Source organism: Cricetulus griseus, chromosome 2 (assembly GCF_003668045.3).
Source record: "Cricetulus griseus strain 17A/GY chromosome 2, alternate assembly CriGri-PICRH-1.0, whole genome shotgun sequence".
Lineage (NCBI taxonomy): Eukaryota > Metazoa > Chordata > Mammalia > Rodentia > Cricetidae > Cricetulus > Cricetulus griseus.
The window spans coordinates 211660966-211675658 of record NC_048595.1 but is presented as its reverse complement, the minus strand read 5'-3'; the positions used below and the strand labels follow the sequence as shown (position 1 = coordinate 211675658).

Here is a 14693-nt window from a genome sequence, read left to right as displayed (position 1 = left end):
CTGAACTGCAGCTGATGTTTTTTTTTTTTTTTTTTTACAACATCTGGACATCCTAAAAGGAGGAGTCAAGAGAAAGAAAAAGAAAACTAAATGAAGTAAAACAACAACAAAACAGACAGAAAGAAAAGGGAGGAGGCCTGAGAGCAACCAGAATTTTGCCGTCCTAAAGAAAAAAATGATAGTTCTGAGACCCCTCTGGCCTCCAGATGGACATCAATGAGAAGCTCTTGAGGCAGAATGCAAAGCAAGTCTTCCCAAGGGTGCAAATAAATTATAATAAATATGTTATACTTTAAAATATATGTGTTCTTAAATAATTCGTGTTTTTTCTGATTCTGAGTTTTTTTTAAGCAATGTCTTTAACTGCTCTAAAGTCATTTACCAAAGATAAATATCGTGCTTTCATTAAATAGTTTTCCTTGTTTTTTCTCTATCATTACAATTAAAAGTCCTACAAAATATGCAAATTTATTTACAGAAAAACAGAGCCGGCATCATTTAAACATCCCTGTTTTTCAAAATTCCTTGTAAACAGTTTCAGAAATTCTTCAGAGATTGTTTGTTTTTCTCTCTCTTGTTTAAGGTTTTGTGTGTGTGTGTGTTGTCTAGTTGTTTGAAGATGAAAAGTTCCCAGTTCTCCCTGACCTGGAAAGTCTCCGGAACAAGCACAGAAGGCGAGTGAAGCAGAGGTGAGGAGGGCGGAGAGAGCGCGCATGCGCGCGGCTCCCGGGCGGGCGAAGCGAGAGGCAGCAGGACGCTTCCGGAGAGGCGCTTCCTTGCGGAGGGGCGCTTCCGGCTGGAGCCTGCAGGTCTGGACAGTCCGGCCTGGCCCTTGGGGACCGAGTCCGACAGCACTCGCGGGGAGACGGGATCGATGCTCAGTCTAAACTCTACAGAAGTACAGTCCTACAACATCTGGGATTTTAGCATAACGCTAACTTCTATAAGGTTTTTTTTTTCCTTTTTTTATTTTTTATTTTTTTGCTTTCCTCTAATTTTTTTTCTTCTATGATATAGGTATTTTAAACTTTTCCTTTTAAAATTCTGTACAACTATTATGATTTTAAGAGGGGGAAGAGTTAGAAGCATTTACAGACTTTTCACAACAATTACCTTGCCTTCGAAGTCCCCTGGTTCCCCTCGTGTTCTCACTCTTCATGGTTAATGATTTAATATCTTGGTTGCTTTCCCCAAATATCCACCAATATGTTTACCTTAACAGCTCCATCCAGACATATAATACAGAAAACCATAGGAAAGTTTCAGAGACTTCAATGGGGGTAATCAAAGCGCCTCTCAAAGTATCAAAGAACTAGTAGTATCTTGCTGTTTTAAAAGCGTTGAAGCATTATTTTTTTTCCTGTTTTTTTTGTTCGTTTTTTAATTTTTTTTATTTTTTAATTTTTTTTTATTACATTTTTCATAGAATCGCTCTAAGCTGTTTCAAGAACAGCCAGGAGGCAGGAAGGAGTTTGGTCTCCATTCCACCTCTAATTGACAGAGCTACACATCTGCAATAAAAAGTTTGGTCCTTTGGTCCCTAAATAGCTAAAGGAATGACAGATAGAGATGCTCAGTGGCGGCCTCCCAGCCGCCTGCTGGGGACCAGGCCCCGCTGCACGCTTGCCCCTGTCTGCCTCAGGTGCCCACGGGCTGGAAAAGCCCCAGGATCGGTTGGCAGCAGCAGTCTCCTCCTAGTGCCCAGCCCTTCAGCTTCCCCATCTGGGCTCACGTTATTTTGTTTAAAGTTGCAGGGTTTTGTTTGTTTGTTGTATCTCGTTTTTCTTCGTCGTCATCTTTATGTCGTGTATATTTTTCCCCAAACACGTGCCCTCTGCACTCCATAGACGCTATACTTTCCTTGAAGAAATGTTACAGTCACACAGAGTGTCTGGAGTCTTCAGCTTGATTGGTATTGGCTGATATGTCAAAGGTGTCATCCAACAGTTCTCATTTATAAATAGAGAGAGAAAGAGGTTTGTTTTTAATGTAGCCCGTTCAGCATCCTGCCCTAAAATGAAGAAAATCAGGGCTGATTAAGCCAAGTGTGGAAACACAGAATGCATCCAAACACCAATAGGATCCTGCCTCTAGGGAAGATGGGATTTCTGGGGGATGGTGGGTGGGAAGGAAGAGAGACCAGTATGAGAATTAGTCATGATCATGATACAGCCAAAAGAAATTTGTTCTTCTATTCAGTTCTATATAAACTGAGAAACCACTGGGCAGTCTAGTGGTGACATTATAGCTGGGGCTTAGATGTTGGAAAAGAATTCTTGATTTGACTTCCTTAAGAAGGGTTTTTAATTAAGGGACTGCTAGATCTAAGGGAAGAATTTGGGACTGTGGGACATAAATTTGTAATTAAATTTGTCCCAAGGACCCTAGCCCAGATACCATATGTATACAGAAGCCTAGCAAACAAGACGGCAGAGATGTGGCCGGCCAGCCTCCCCAGCTTGCAGAAAACTAGGAAGACAGAGCTAGCTGCCTCTCAAATTTTGTCAAATCCTTGCCCACTTTCTAACCAACCACTTCTTCCCCAAGGTCAGTAACTATTTGCAAGGCTGTGCGTATATATATGTATATCTGGATATATGTGTAGAATATATTCACCTGCACATATGTGTATATACATGGATATGTGTGTATGTGAATGCATCTATGCACGCACATATGCACATACACAATACTTTTCTCATACATGCCAGGGAATTTAGAGGAAATTCAGAACTTCCAGGGATTAGATGGGAGAACCTAAAAAAAGGTCAAAATAGATTTAATTATCAAACTTAAATAAATTAGCTGAAACAGTTCTTGGATTTTGTTTCCAATGGTGGTTTTTGTTTTGTTTTGCTTTTAAGGAAAAAAAAATCATGATCTGACTAGAATCAGAAGGCGAATGCTTAACCATTGTGAATTAACAAATGAGGCTCATCTCCATTCTAGCAAGCAGCTTCCACTTATACATGGGGGTGACTGGTTACATCAAGAAAATTATAACTGCAAAGCCCCACTCGAGGGGACCACGTCATGCGTATATCAATCCATGCTGGCAGGTTTTCACACTGTTGATTCAACAAACAGCAAACCGTACACAGCAGTCTAAACAATTACAACACCAAAGAAAATAATAATAAAATTAAAAAACACTTGTCAAGGACCCTTTTTCAGTTGTAAATAAAAAGATGCATTTTGCTTTTGTTGCTACTGTTATTTCCAGACCAACCAAAAATACCCTCCCATGAGCCCAACCACCCTTCCCTCCCACATTCAATTTAGTAGAAGTGGCTACAATACAAACCTTACAATTTTTACCAGGCTCTCTCTCAGAGACCTCTGGCTTTGGACTCTAGCTTTTTGGCTTAGAATTTTTTTTCTTTCTTTTTCATTTTGTTACTATAGATATTTTGGTTTTGGTTTTCACATTTCCTTTTAAGGTGAGATTTAAAATAGACTAACTGGAAAAAGACCAAACCTAGGTAAGTGTCAATTGAAAAAGGCCCCCAAATTTCTAGAAAAAAATAAAATCACAATATTTTCAAGTGCAAGTAAATCAACCACGCAGAAATATCTTAAGATGTTTTCCTTATTTTTAAGAAAAAAAAAGAATGGTTTATACAGTTAAATGATCCCATGTTTGATAATTGAGGAATTTGTCTTTTAGTTTTACTAATTTTTTTTTGTTCTTTTGTTTTGGTTTTTTTTTTTTTCTTTCTCTATGTGACATCTAGAGAAGCATTTAAAAAAAAAAAAACGCTGAACAAGAAAAACCAAACAACAGAAAGTAAAACCACTGCAAGCACCAAGAACGAAACGAAAATGAGCACAGCAAAGGAGACCGTGGCAGCACAAGGTTAAGAAAATGCACGTGTGATCATGACTGGCCAATCATCCACGGGTACGACATCCAAGAAAAAACGCTCCAATCACAGCACCTCCACGAAACTTGACGGCAAGTGTCATGCAACCGATTCTTAGCCTTGTTACATGACGCCATCATGTCACACTGTGAACTTTGAGTTGATTTGAACTTACGGATGGGGGACTTTTCTCCACTCTCATGTGATTACGTGAACTTTATTCCTAGCTCAGCGCGAGACTGTGGTGGATTTGACTGGCCCTGGTTGGGTTGTTGGAATTTGGTTGAATGACAAAAGAAGAAAAGATTTATATATATATATTTATATATGTAGAGAGAGAGAGAGAGAAAGAGAGAGGGGAATAAGAAAGTGTGGGGAGAGGGAAGGGGTAGGGCAAGTGGGGTTAGAGAGGGAGGAGGGACAGGGAGAGGGCTGAGGAGGGTAAAGAAGGGGAAGGAAGAAGTTAAAACAAAATTAAAAGGAAAAATATTTATACAGCACCAGACCACAGCATCAGTCTAAAAGCTTGGATGAGAAAACAGCAGTCAAATCATAGGGGAACCAAAAGGAACTCAAAGGATGAAGGAAGCCAGCAGACGGACAAGGTGAGCACATCAACACACACATATACACACACAGCTAGTTATGCAGACACATGGCACACCATGAACAGGAGCAGAACCTCACACGGGGCCCCTGAAGGCACCCATCATGCGTTGGGAAGAGGAAAGGGTACAGGCAGTTTGGTGAGGGGGCCAGAAAAAAATCAGCCCCTCACACCACCATAGCCAGCAAGCAGGTGTCGGGGAGCAAGCTCTGTTAACACCTTTGGTCTCTCCCCCACATGTAGAGCTCTCCTCACCTGAGGGCCTGCAGGGGAGCCAGTGTGCCCTGATGGGCTGTGCACGTGGGGAAGCTGAGTCTCCTGAGGCACTCTGCCACCACAGTGTAGTCCACCTAGGCAGCACCCTCCCACCTGTGGATGCCCACCCTTGGATAGGCCTGGTGCACCTCTATGCTTACCCTTCTTTGCTCTGGCAAACCAGTGTTTTTCATTTAGAGATTTAGAGTAAATTATATCAGAATCCCTGTTATCCTGTAACAGCCTGAGAACTGCCCATTTCTTTCATGATTACCTCATACTCTGACTTGCTCACTAGCTGGCCAAGCCAAGGTTGCTCCTGTGCTGTGAGGGCCTCAGAGAGGCCTGAAGCTCTGGTCTGAGGAAGGGCCTATGGAGAGCTGCAGGGTGTAGCTGCAGAAGGCAGTGTGCTGGCCTTGCCTCTGTTGTTCTTCCCTTGGCTCTGTGGACCCCTGCTCCATTCTTCCTCTACCCCTTGCCTCTGCCACACTATCAGCAGCAGCTTTCCAGGCTGTCCCATCTCCCTGCTGGAAACCTCAGGGTTAAGAAAAACTGCTTTTCTCTGTATGCGTCACTATGTTGCTCAAACCTAGTATACCCTTGTATCTAGGGGTCCCTGCTCCAACTCCCCTCCTGAGGTTATCTGTGAGCTTGCCCCCTGTTTCTCTGCAGTACCCAAGCCTGTGCCAAGACCTGCACATTCTCAGTTTGTCTCCAGGGTCTTCATCCCACCAGGACCTGCTCGGTACACTTCCAATCTATCTCTTGGTTTTCTTAAAAGTGGAAGGGAAGCCTAGAATCTCACAATGTTACTGGAGATAAATTGTGAATTTTTTCAAGTAATGGGGCCCACACATAGCCTCCAGCTCAACCTTCCTAGAGGCACTCACCAGCCACCCTGTCTGTCAAGTCACCCTGGGTTCTTTGCTTTTCCAGCATCGGACCTTGCTTTCACATGCTCACTGCATCCTGATTGCCATTCTCCTCTGCATTTCCAACCCCTCACAGAAGCCCTCCCCTGCTAGGCTACCTGGTTGGAGGGTCCTTTGGCATGAAAAGAGGCCTAAGAACTAAGGAGTACATCGCCATCGGGTGTCAGCTCTGAAAACTGCAGTGAGCAGACACTGGTTCTAGAGCGGGAACTCCCTACCCAGTCTGCTCTTCCTTTCTCCCTAGCTTCTGTCTAGCTGTACCAGACACTGTCCTTGGCATGTGGACTCAGACCTGAAGGTATACTGCTCCTCTTCTCAAAAGTACATCAGGGAACACTCTTATTACAACCCTCATTTCTCCTCCTCTAGGCCACAGACACACAGTAGAGTCTGCATGAATCCATCCCCCAAGGAGGGGTACCTCACAGAGCACAGCCCTGGAGGTGATAACAGGGTCCTGACCAGCATAGGTAAGCTGAGATCAAGTCTGGAATGTTCTGTTTCACCAATCTGAACCAGATAGGAGCAATTCAAATACACTATCTAAAATAGCTTGATTCTAACCATAGATGACCCAAACACCAAGCTATTGTCCAGCCTTGCACAGGTTGGGCACACACATCAGACCCAAATAGCCAGAAGAGACAGGACACTAGTAAGGGAGGAGAGCCTTGCTGTCCCCCACCCTATTGGGACCTCAATCTGTGGAACCAAACCTAGCTGTGTTGCCTAGCTACTTGCTTGAATCTCTCTTCCCCAGACATGTCTCACAGTGGCTCTGACTTGGCCTTGGACCATCAAGCCTACTTGCACATACCATCTTACAAGGTGCCAAGTCACCTCCTCACCAACTGCTTCCAAGCCTCAACTCAGACTTTCCTGTCCTAACCATGAATAGTTCCAGCTTATACCTCATCAATTGTAAACACCTTCCACTGACCTATGACAGTACATCCTTTGAGTCGCCTGTGTGTGTGTGCTGTTTCCTCCTGTTGGCAGCCTGACAACTGCCTTGAATAGCCCCACCTTCTCTTAGAACCCTCCTGCTACATCGTCCATACTATTGGGTTGCAAAGGCGGTGTCACTAAATACTATCTGAATTAAAACTAAAAGGCAACTTGACCGTAAGAGTTATGTCCTATCATGGATTAACACTGTGTATCCTAGGAAGGAAGTATCCAGATGGCTGGTTCCAAAGAAGTCATATAGTGTGCTTTCTGAAGTTCAGGGTGCTGTGGGTCAGCAGAGCTGTGATGAGGGCAGAAGTTTTTCATTCTCCCTACTTGAAGGGAACTAGGCTTCAAATTTTGCCTCCATTGCTCACTGGCTGATGGGCAAGTCATTTAATCCCTCTGTGCTCATCTCTGAGGTAAGAATTCTGATCCTTCCCACAGGATAGGGAGTCACAACTGGTAGCTACATGTTAACAACTGTTACCCATTGGAGCAATGCCTGGTATATGAAAATCTATGGTGGGCATCTTCATGGCCTTTGTATTTTCTGGTGGAAGACCTCCTCCCAAGTCTGAGTGCCAGCTGGATCTATCTATCTGTCTACCCTGTGGTCCAGTTCTTACTCCATTTCCTACACAGCACACTTGCCTTTTTCCACTCTTCATCTAGGAATCTCTGACTTAGAGGTCTACCCTTGCCCAGGACAGGAGCTGCTAGCAAAATTACCAACATGTTGCTCCAAGTCCTCTGATAACTCCAAAATTGAGGTTTACTAGTGAGGAAACAGAAACCTGGCATGTACCATGGAGCACTCTCCTTATTTCAGGAAGTGTTCTATGTCCAGAAAGAGCTTTGTGACCCAGTCGTCCCTCCCTGGGAGCACAGCCATCTGCTGGCTGCATCTTGGTGCCTGTGTGTGCATTACTCTGTATCCTCAGCCTCAAGTCTAAGGCCCAGCACACAATGGTGCTCATATTCTGTGAACCAACATGCCCGCATGTACATGTAAGGCAGAAATTGGCAGGGGTGGGGGGAGCGAGGAGGCCAGAGTCAGCTTTGATCTTTCAGGTTTACAGAGTGTTGGCTCAAGTTCACCCAGAAGGAAAGCTCCCCCGCACAGCTCCCCTGTGCAGAAGGGTCTTCTGCTGCTGGTGCCTGTGCCCCTAAAGGGGAGTGTGAACCATTAGGAGAGTCTGGGAATCTGGAGACTCCCTCCCATACTCCTGATCCTGAACCTCCACTAAATATTTTAATTCTCACTTGCCTGTTCTGTCTTATAGACTCTGCTCTCTATCATTAGGGCTGAATCATGGGTGTCTCCCCAGGGTCCCCCCCCCATGCCTTCTAATATGTCAGGAATAGCATCTTAGACTCTACCTTCAAATTATGTCTAAGCATCCACTGTGCCTGCCCTGCCCTGGACTAAGGTCAATACAGATCTCAGCATCAGCCCTTGCAGCCTAGCATCAACATAGCAGCAGGCTACCCCTTCCTACTTCAGAGGAGGGTCAAATTCACACGGTGGCCTGCAGGGTCTCTCCCACCTCTCAGCCCTCTCTGCTTGCTTCTTGGACATGCTGCCCCTGACCTCACCCCAGAGAGAGGCCACTCATCCCCAGGTGCTCCCTCCATCACCTTCTCAAGTCTGGTCCAATATCAACTCGCTGGCCTGACAATTCTGACTACATTACTTCAGTTCGCTACCATTCCCACACCTACCTATACTAGGCAATCTATCTCCAACTTTCCCAGGTACCCAACACAGTGCCTGAGGCACAGTGCTGCTGAATACGAGGAGGAGGGGGTGGGGCAACCTGAGCAAAAGGAGGCTAAATGTGGCCTTCATCTCTGGTCTGTGACTAAGCTGAGGATTACTGGGGTGGGCAGCATTAGGGGAACTGGAAGAGGTAGACTTGATAGCCTGGAGCATTCCTTCCATTCCTTTCCCAGCAATCTGCCCTGCCCAACAGAGCACTTAACCCAAAAAGGAGTGGCTAACTACCTCAAGCCGCCAGGCAGGGTTCCTACTCTCAACACTGTACCCTCCCTTCCTCCGCTGTGTGTCCTCCTGCTGTGTTTCCTGCTAAATTCCTTTGAAAAACCCCTGACCCTCTTGTCGTGGCTGAGCTAGGACAGCTACAGGGTAGAAGAGTCAAGGAGCAAGTGGCCAGAAGACTTGGGCGTGAAAGAGCCAGGGAATCAGGGAGAAGGCTCAACCTAAGGGTCTCTCTCACTGCAGGACCTGAGCTTACTGTCTGCCCACCTGCCTAACAGGACCACAATGGGAGCTCGAAGGCGCAGGCCCAAGGCTCTGCTCACCTTTTCAGAGGTTCCTCGCTTCTGCCCCTCGTGGCCGGGAAACAGAGGGGATAGCCAAGCCTGAGTCTGCCAGGATGACCTTAGTCCTATGTCTATGGTGTAGGCCTTGAGCCAGGAGCAGATTGATCAGGGCGCATCGGGTCCAAGGCACAGGTAAGGGAGAGGCCCAGGAAGGCCCGAGAAGGCGACGGGTCCATCCAAACCTCCCGTCCGTCCCTGGTTACCTGTGCGAGTCCTGGTCTCCCCCGGGGGACGCTCCCGCCGGCGCTCAGTACGGGCGATTGGCGTCTTTGGGCCGCTTCAGCTGCACCTTGAGCCTCTTCATGCCTATCTGGAAGCCGTTCATGGCCTGGATGGCGGTCTGCGCGCTGGCCGGGTTGTCGAAGCTCACGAAGCCTGGCGAGACACGAGGGACCAGGGCCTGGGTTTCCACGGGGCCGCCCGGGGCAGCTGCGGGCGGGAGGGGAGGGGAGGGGAGGGGCGGGCTCGAGGCTCCGCCCCTGGCCCGGTCCGGCCCGGCCCGGCCTCAGCCCCGCCCTCCGCCCGCAGGCCCTCCCGGCCTGGTGCCCCGGCCCGGGCTCGGCTGCTCCTCGGCTCCCGGTGATGCCGGCGCCCGCCCACCCCCACCCCGGCCGGCCCGCCACCTCGGCCCTCTCCTCCCGCGGGAGAGGGCGGACACACCTGCGGGCGGAGGAGCTTATTGCACACTGTCCTCCCTGACAGGAGGGGGCCTGGCAGCGGGAGGGCACGGGGTGCCGGCCTGGGGAGAGAGAGGAGTGCGAGGGCCGGGAGGGAGGAACGTCGGGGAAGCCACTCCACCGCCCGGTCACCCCCCCAACCCCGCCTCACCCCTGGGGCTGTCCACAGCCCTTGACACAGTGGGAAGCTCCCTGGCCAAGCACACACCATGTCTCTTGTCCTGCACCAGCCTTTCCTAGGGATGAGGAACACCTTCCACTACTGTTCTGCTCTGTGCTTCACTTGTGACCAACACCCGCAGATAGACCAGATTGTGGCTTAGGTTGGGAAATCACCCCTGAACACATTTCGTCCTACAGACACCTTGTACTCTGTTCCCTAACTAGCCCGTATAAAAGGGGGATTTCTGTGGTCCACTGGAACAGCCCACTAAGGGACCAGAATGAGGAGCATCAAGTAAAAGCATGCCCTCTTGCCACAAATTCTCCGAGAAATAAACCTTCAGAGCTTTGTTTAATTCATTCTGTTTCAGAAGTTTATCTTCTGTAAAAATGGACGTGGGTCCTATAAAACACTTGAAACCCAGCTTGGCCATCTCAGCTTGGCTGAGATGGCCAGGCTATACCTAGAACTTTCCAGATGGCTGTGAGAGACGAGAGAGAGGGAGAGAGAGAGAGAGAGAGAGAGAGAGAGAGAGAGAGAGAGAGAGAGAGAGAGAGAGAGAGAGAGGGAGGGAGGGGAAGAAGAAGAAGAAGAAGAAGAAGAAGAAGAAGAAGAAGAAGAAGAAGAAGAAGAGAAAAGAGAAAGAAAGAAAGAAAGAAAGAAAGAAAGAAAGAAAGAAAGAAAGAAATCATTGTGTGGCCAGAAACCACACGAAGTAACTGCTTTCCTGGGTATTTGCTGTGTACCTTGGGGCCTGCCTTGACTTCATCCTAAGATAATTACATCCTTGCTCTCCTAATCTTTTCTCTCTCACTTTTCTGCTCACCCCTTTTCCCTTTTCACTCTCTCACAGCCAGTCTACCTCTGGCTCTTCTCTCTTCCTCTTGTCCCCCTTCCTGCTTTGCTCAATTTATTCATGCAGCCATGTATCATGAAAGATGAAGGAAAGGGTGTTATGTATCTCACTTGAGCATGTGTGCATGCATGCATAAGTGATTAGAGTCGGACTCAGAGCAACAAAATCAGCATCAACATGTACATCAAATCAGGTGGCCATTAGCCTCCAGTCCTGCATCCGCTCCAGCCATCTCCCTCCCCTGGCCTGTGTATCTGATGACTAAAGTCAGGTGCTCAGCAGACCAGAGCCGTTTTTAGAAGTGTGAGTGTAAGTCTGTTTTCACTGCTGTCCCCCAAACTAAGGAAGGAGAGCAAAGACAAGCCTCTGCCCCCACCTGCCTGCACCTATTTTCCACTCACACATAGGCACCTCTGGTACCGACTCTAGTGGGACACTCAGGTTTGGTGAGTCTTTGTGGAGGAAAGTAGGACAAAGCTGAGAGAAAAGAGAGAAGCTCAGAGTCATTTGGGGCGAAGCCAAAAGGAGGGATAGCCGTTTGATAGATGCTTACAGAGAAGCAGCAACGCAACTTTCTGGGAGCCAAGGATTCTGTGTTTCTGAGATCAAGGGACAGACCCTCCCCATCTAGTTTTATAAGGTAACTAGCCATCCAGGCAAGGAGCATCTGCCTGAAAACTGGGCACCCCATGTGAGTAGGGGTTTGGGCACTACATCTCATGTTTACTGCTCTCCTTTACCAGAGAACCCCCTACCCCATCCTCAAGAAGTCCCTTGGCTCCCAAACACTGAAAAGCTTCAGAGGTAGGGGGCATGTGTGCTATGCATTCCCTCATGGAGTCCTGGAAGGCTCAAATTACAGAGGTTATGCAGCTTCCAAGGGTGCATGTTAGACCATGGTTACCCCCACACACTTTTCATAAGAAAAGAGTCTGGTGTCCTTACAGAAGGTCTGTTCCAACCAAGCCTGTGTATTGACCCTTACAGGACCCCTTAGGGATAACTGCAGCACCCCTACTCCATAAACAAGGGCACTGAGGCTCAATGACTTGCCCATGAGTGGTCACTGGAGGTCTGGCACTAAAGGTCTCAGGGGAAGGGCAGGAGGCTCTCCTGTAGGAGTGAACCAGGAGACCCAAGTGGCTTAAGGGGGAGCAGAGGGCTAAGAAGAGGTATTGCAGAAGCCTAAGAAGAGAAGAAATTGAGTAGAGGTGTACAGACATGGTTTCCAAAAAAAGAGAAAAGAAACCTTGATCCTGGGGAGCATAAGTAGGCTAAGGGACTAAGCAGGAGTTTTTTTTGGGGGGGTAGACATTGGGGAAATGACTTTGAAAATTGGGTTGTGTCCAGAGGGACAGACAATAAGGCAGATGTGATATAGCTAGAGGCTCAAAGCAGTGTTCTTGACATTTGAGAAGTAAAGCACAAATGGAACTGACTTCCAGTTTGGTTGTATATACATCATCTTAATTCATAAAGAGACATGCCAGTCAGGTATGGAGGGGCACATCTATGTGTTTTTCTCTTTGTTTCCATAGCCAAGGAGAAATAAAATGCTGAGGAAACTCTATGTGATTGGAGACAAATGAGTTTCCTGTGATAGAGGGGAGGGCACAAAGGTGCCAAGATCTTGACTCTCCTGGGGGACACATCCTGAATCCCCATGCTTTTTGCAATTCTACACTGGAAGCTCCTCAATACTTAATGCTTGCTGGTGCTTCTCCACTCTGTGCTTTCTTTCCCCCACCTTCCCTGAGTTCCCTGGCCATCACAGGCTCCCACCCTCCCGTGCACCCAGGATCTGAGGCCAACATGAAGTTTTGGCAGATTCAGCTCTAGCTCCATGTATGGCACTCAGCAGGTTTTATACTCTTATTCTTTGGGGACTCATGAATAGATGTTGCCCTAGAAGGATGCTCTGGTGAGGGTTAATGAAAAGGAGGGAGATGGACCAAGAAGAAGTTGAAAGAAGAGATGTGAGCAGGAGAGCGGATCCCATGATATCTGGAACTTTTGGAGAAGGGTGCCAAATTTATAAAACAAAACAAAACATGGCCAGTCAAAGACACCTCACAGCACCGCAGAAGTCCAGTGCAGACCTCCCTCGCTAGTAAGGAGAGCCCTCTCATCGTCTGAAGCCGCATTTCCTGTCCTTTACCTCTTCTCATTCCAGACAAATGCCCATTCTAAACTCCCTCTGCTTTCCCTATTGCTTCATTGCTTGGTCCTCAGCATAGCTCACTGCTGCTACATAGCTGTGGTTTCTCTTGCGCTCAGAACTTAGACTTCCTGAGGGCAATCTCCTCCTGGCTCCTCAACAACGCCCACTCTGGTGGCCTGAAGTGGGTGTAAGGGTGGGGTCACTGCATGGCATGAGAGGAGCAAGGAATGGGGCAGGCACAGGAAAGGTGGCAGGACAGAGATGGAGAGAGGGCTAAGGGGCACATAGGTAGGGCTTCCTTAGGCTGACTGTGTTCCCTTGGATCATTCATCTTAGAGCTCAAACCAGACTCTCTGAGCATGAGAGGCTGTTAGGAAGATGAGCCTACTCTGGCTCTGCATGCTATACTCCCACCCCCACCCACCGTGACCCCTTCCTTGTCTTGGTGGCTGCAACAGGGCTTTGGGGCTAGAAAGGGACTGGGAGGTGGAAGCCAAGTGAGTGTGGGTAGGGAAAGCTGAGAAGCCAGAGGAAGAACAGAACAGAAGAAAAGGACTGGGAGATGGAGGCTGGGCCCAGGAGCACCTGGGGCAGTGTGAAGGAGCAGGAGGAGTCGGTGGGAGCAGCCCCCATCCTAGGTGAAGCTGAATGGTTTGTTATCTTTACCCACCAAAGCATTTACTTTGGTTAGTCGCCCGATCCACAAACACTTTCGAGGAGATGACATTACCGAAAGGGAGGAACATCTGCATCAGCTCAGCATCCCCAAACTCCTGGGGCAGATGGTAGATGAGCAGGTTACAGCCCTCTGGCCCTGCGGTGAGGGGAGCGGGTGGGCGGGGAGGAGGGATGGCAGGGTAGGGGAAGAGAGAGACAGAGGAAAAGTGAGCAGTTCAGCAATGCAGCAGGAAGGGAGGGGCAGGGCTAAGAGGTGGAAGCTCTTTCAAGATCCAGGAGCAACTCCCCAAAACGGGTGAGTTTACTGAGCCCCGGGCATGGGCTCCAGTCTCTGGTTGGCCTTGGGCAAGTCACCAAACCCTTCTGTGCCTCGGTGGTCTTTTGTCAAGAAGAGCAGGCAAAGTCAATGAGAAAATGGGGGTGAATATGCCAAGGCCTGATCAGCTGTGTCCCTGGAAATGAGGTGCTGATGAAGGAGCAGAGAGTTTGGGGGTACTCCCTCCTACCCTGTGCCTGCTCTGGGGAAGGTCAAGAAAATGGCCCTCATCCTATGCTGGTGGCACTTCACTTTCCCTTTCAGGCTCAGCTCAGACTGGCCAGAGAGCCCAGGAGACAGGTACATAGGCCCAGTCCCCTGTCTGGCCTGCGGTGTTCACACAGATCCCTTTCAAAGGCCCAGATGCCCTGCTCCAGGTCTTACCCACTCCCAGTCTTGATGACAGAAAGCAAGGTTTTTCCTTCCTGATCCAACACATGGCACAGGAACTGCTTCAGAGAGGCTCCAGGGTTGATGGTCCCTGAGCTGCCTCCTCTCATCTGACCTCCCCACAGGAGCCAGAACACTTCCGCACTGGGACATCCTTGGGCTGTCCTAAGTACTTTGTATAGGAATCACACCACCTTTGCAGCACCCTCTGACTTAGCTATGCTGTCACCACTTTGCAGCTGAGGAAACTTTGCTCCAAAGAGGTTAAGTTGTCTGTTAAAAGACATAGTTGTGGTGGGGCTGGTGAAGCCAGGATATGAACCCAGGCTGTAGCTGTTATAATGTGAACTCTATTTTCTGCCTATCATGAACCATAACCTGCCAGGCTTCCTCGGGACTTTGTATTTCTACAATTTCCAGATAAAACTGTGTTTCTTCTACAGTGCTCAGAAGGATCAATTTTTACTATTTAAATGAAAATCTCCCCAAGTCTGTGTTCTG

At 48.2% G+C, this 14693-nt stretch overlaps 1 protein-coding gene across 26 annotated transcripts in view; it reads right to left on the bottom strand.

The window, feature by feature from the left end:
- The window catches only part of LOC100763521 (CUGBP Elav-like family member 4), a 281984-nt gene continuing 267291 nt past the window's right edge, over positions 1-14693 (bottom strand). For 14 of the 26 annotated variants that reach the window (XM_027400605.2, XM_027400607.2, XM_035440225.1 and 11 more), the window contains exons 11-14: positions 13539-13622; positions 9612-9690; positions 9155-9326; positions 1-2011 (exon numbers count right to left, since the gene is read on the bottom strand). In XM_027400605.2, the coding sequence (XP_027256406.1) occupies positions 1985-2011; positions 9155-9326; positions 9612-9690; positions 13539-13622 (362 nt within the window). In that variant the 3' untranslated portion in view covers positions 1-1984. The other 12 variants (XM_035440219.1, XM_035440220.1, XM_035440221.1 and 9 more) reach the window with 4 other exon arrangements.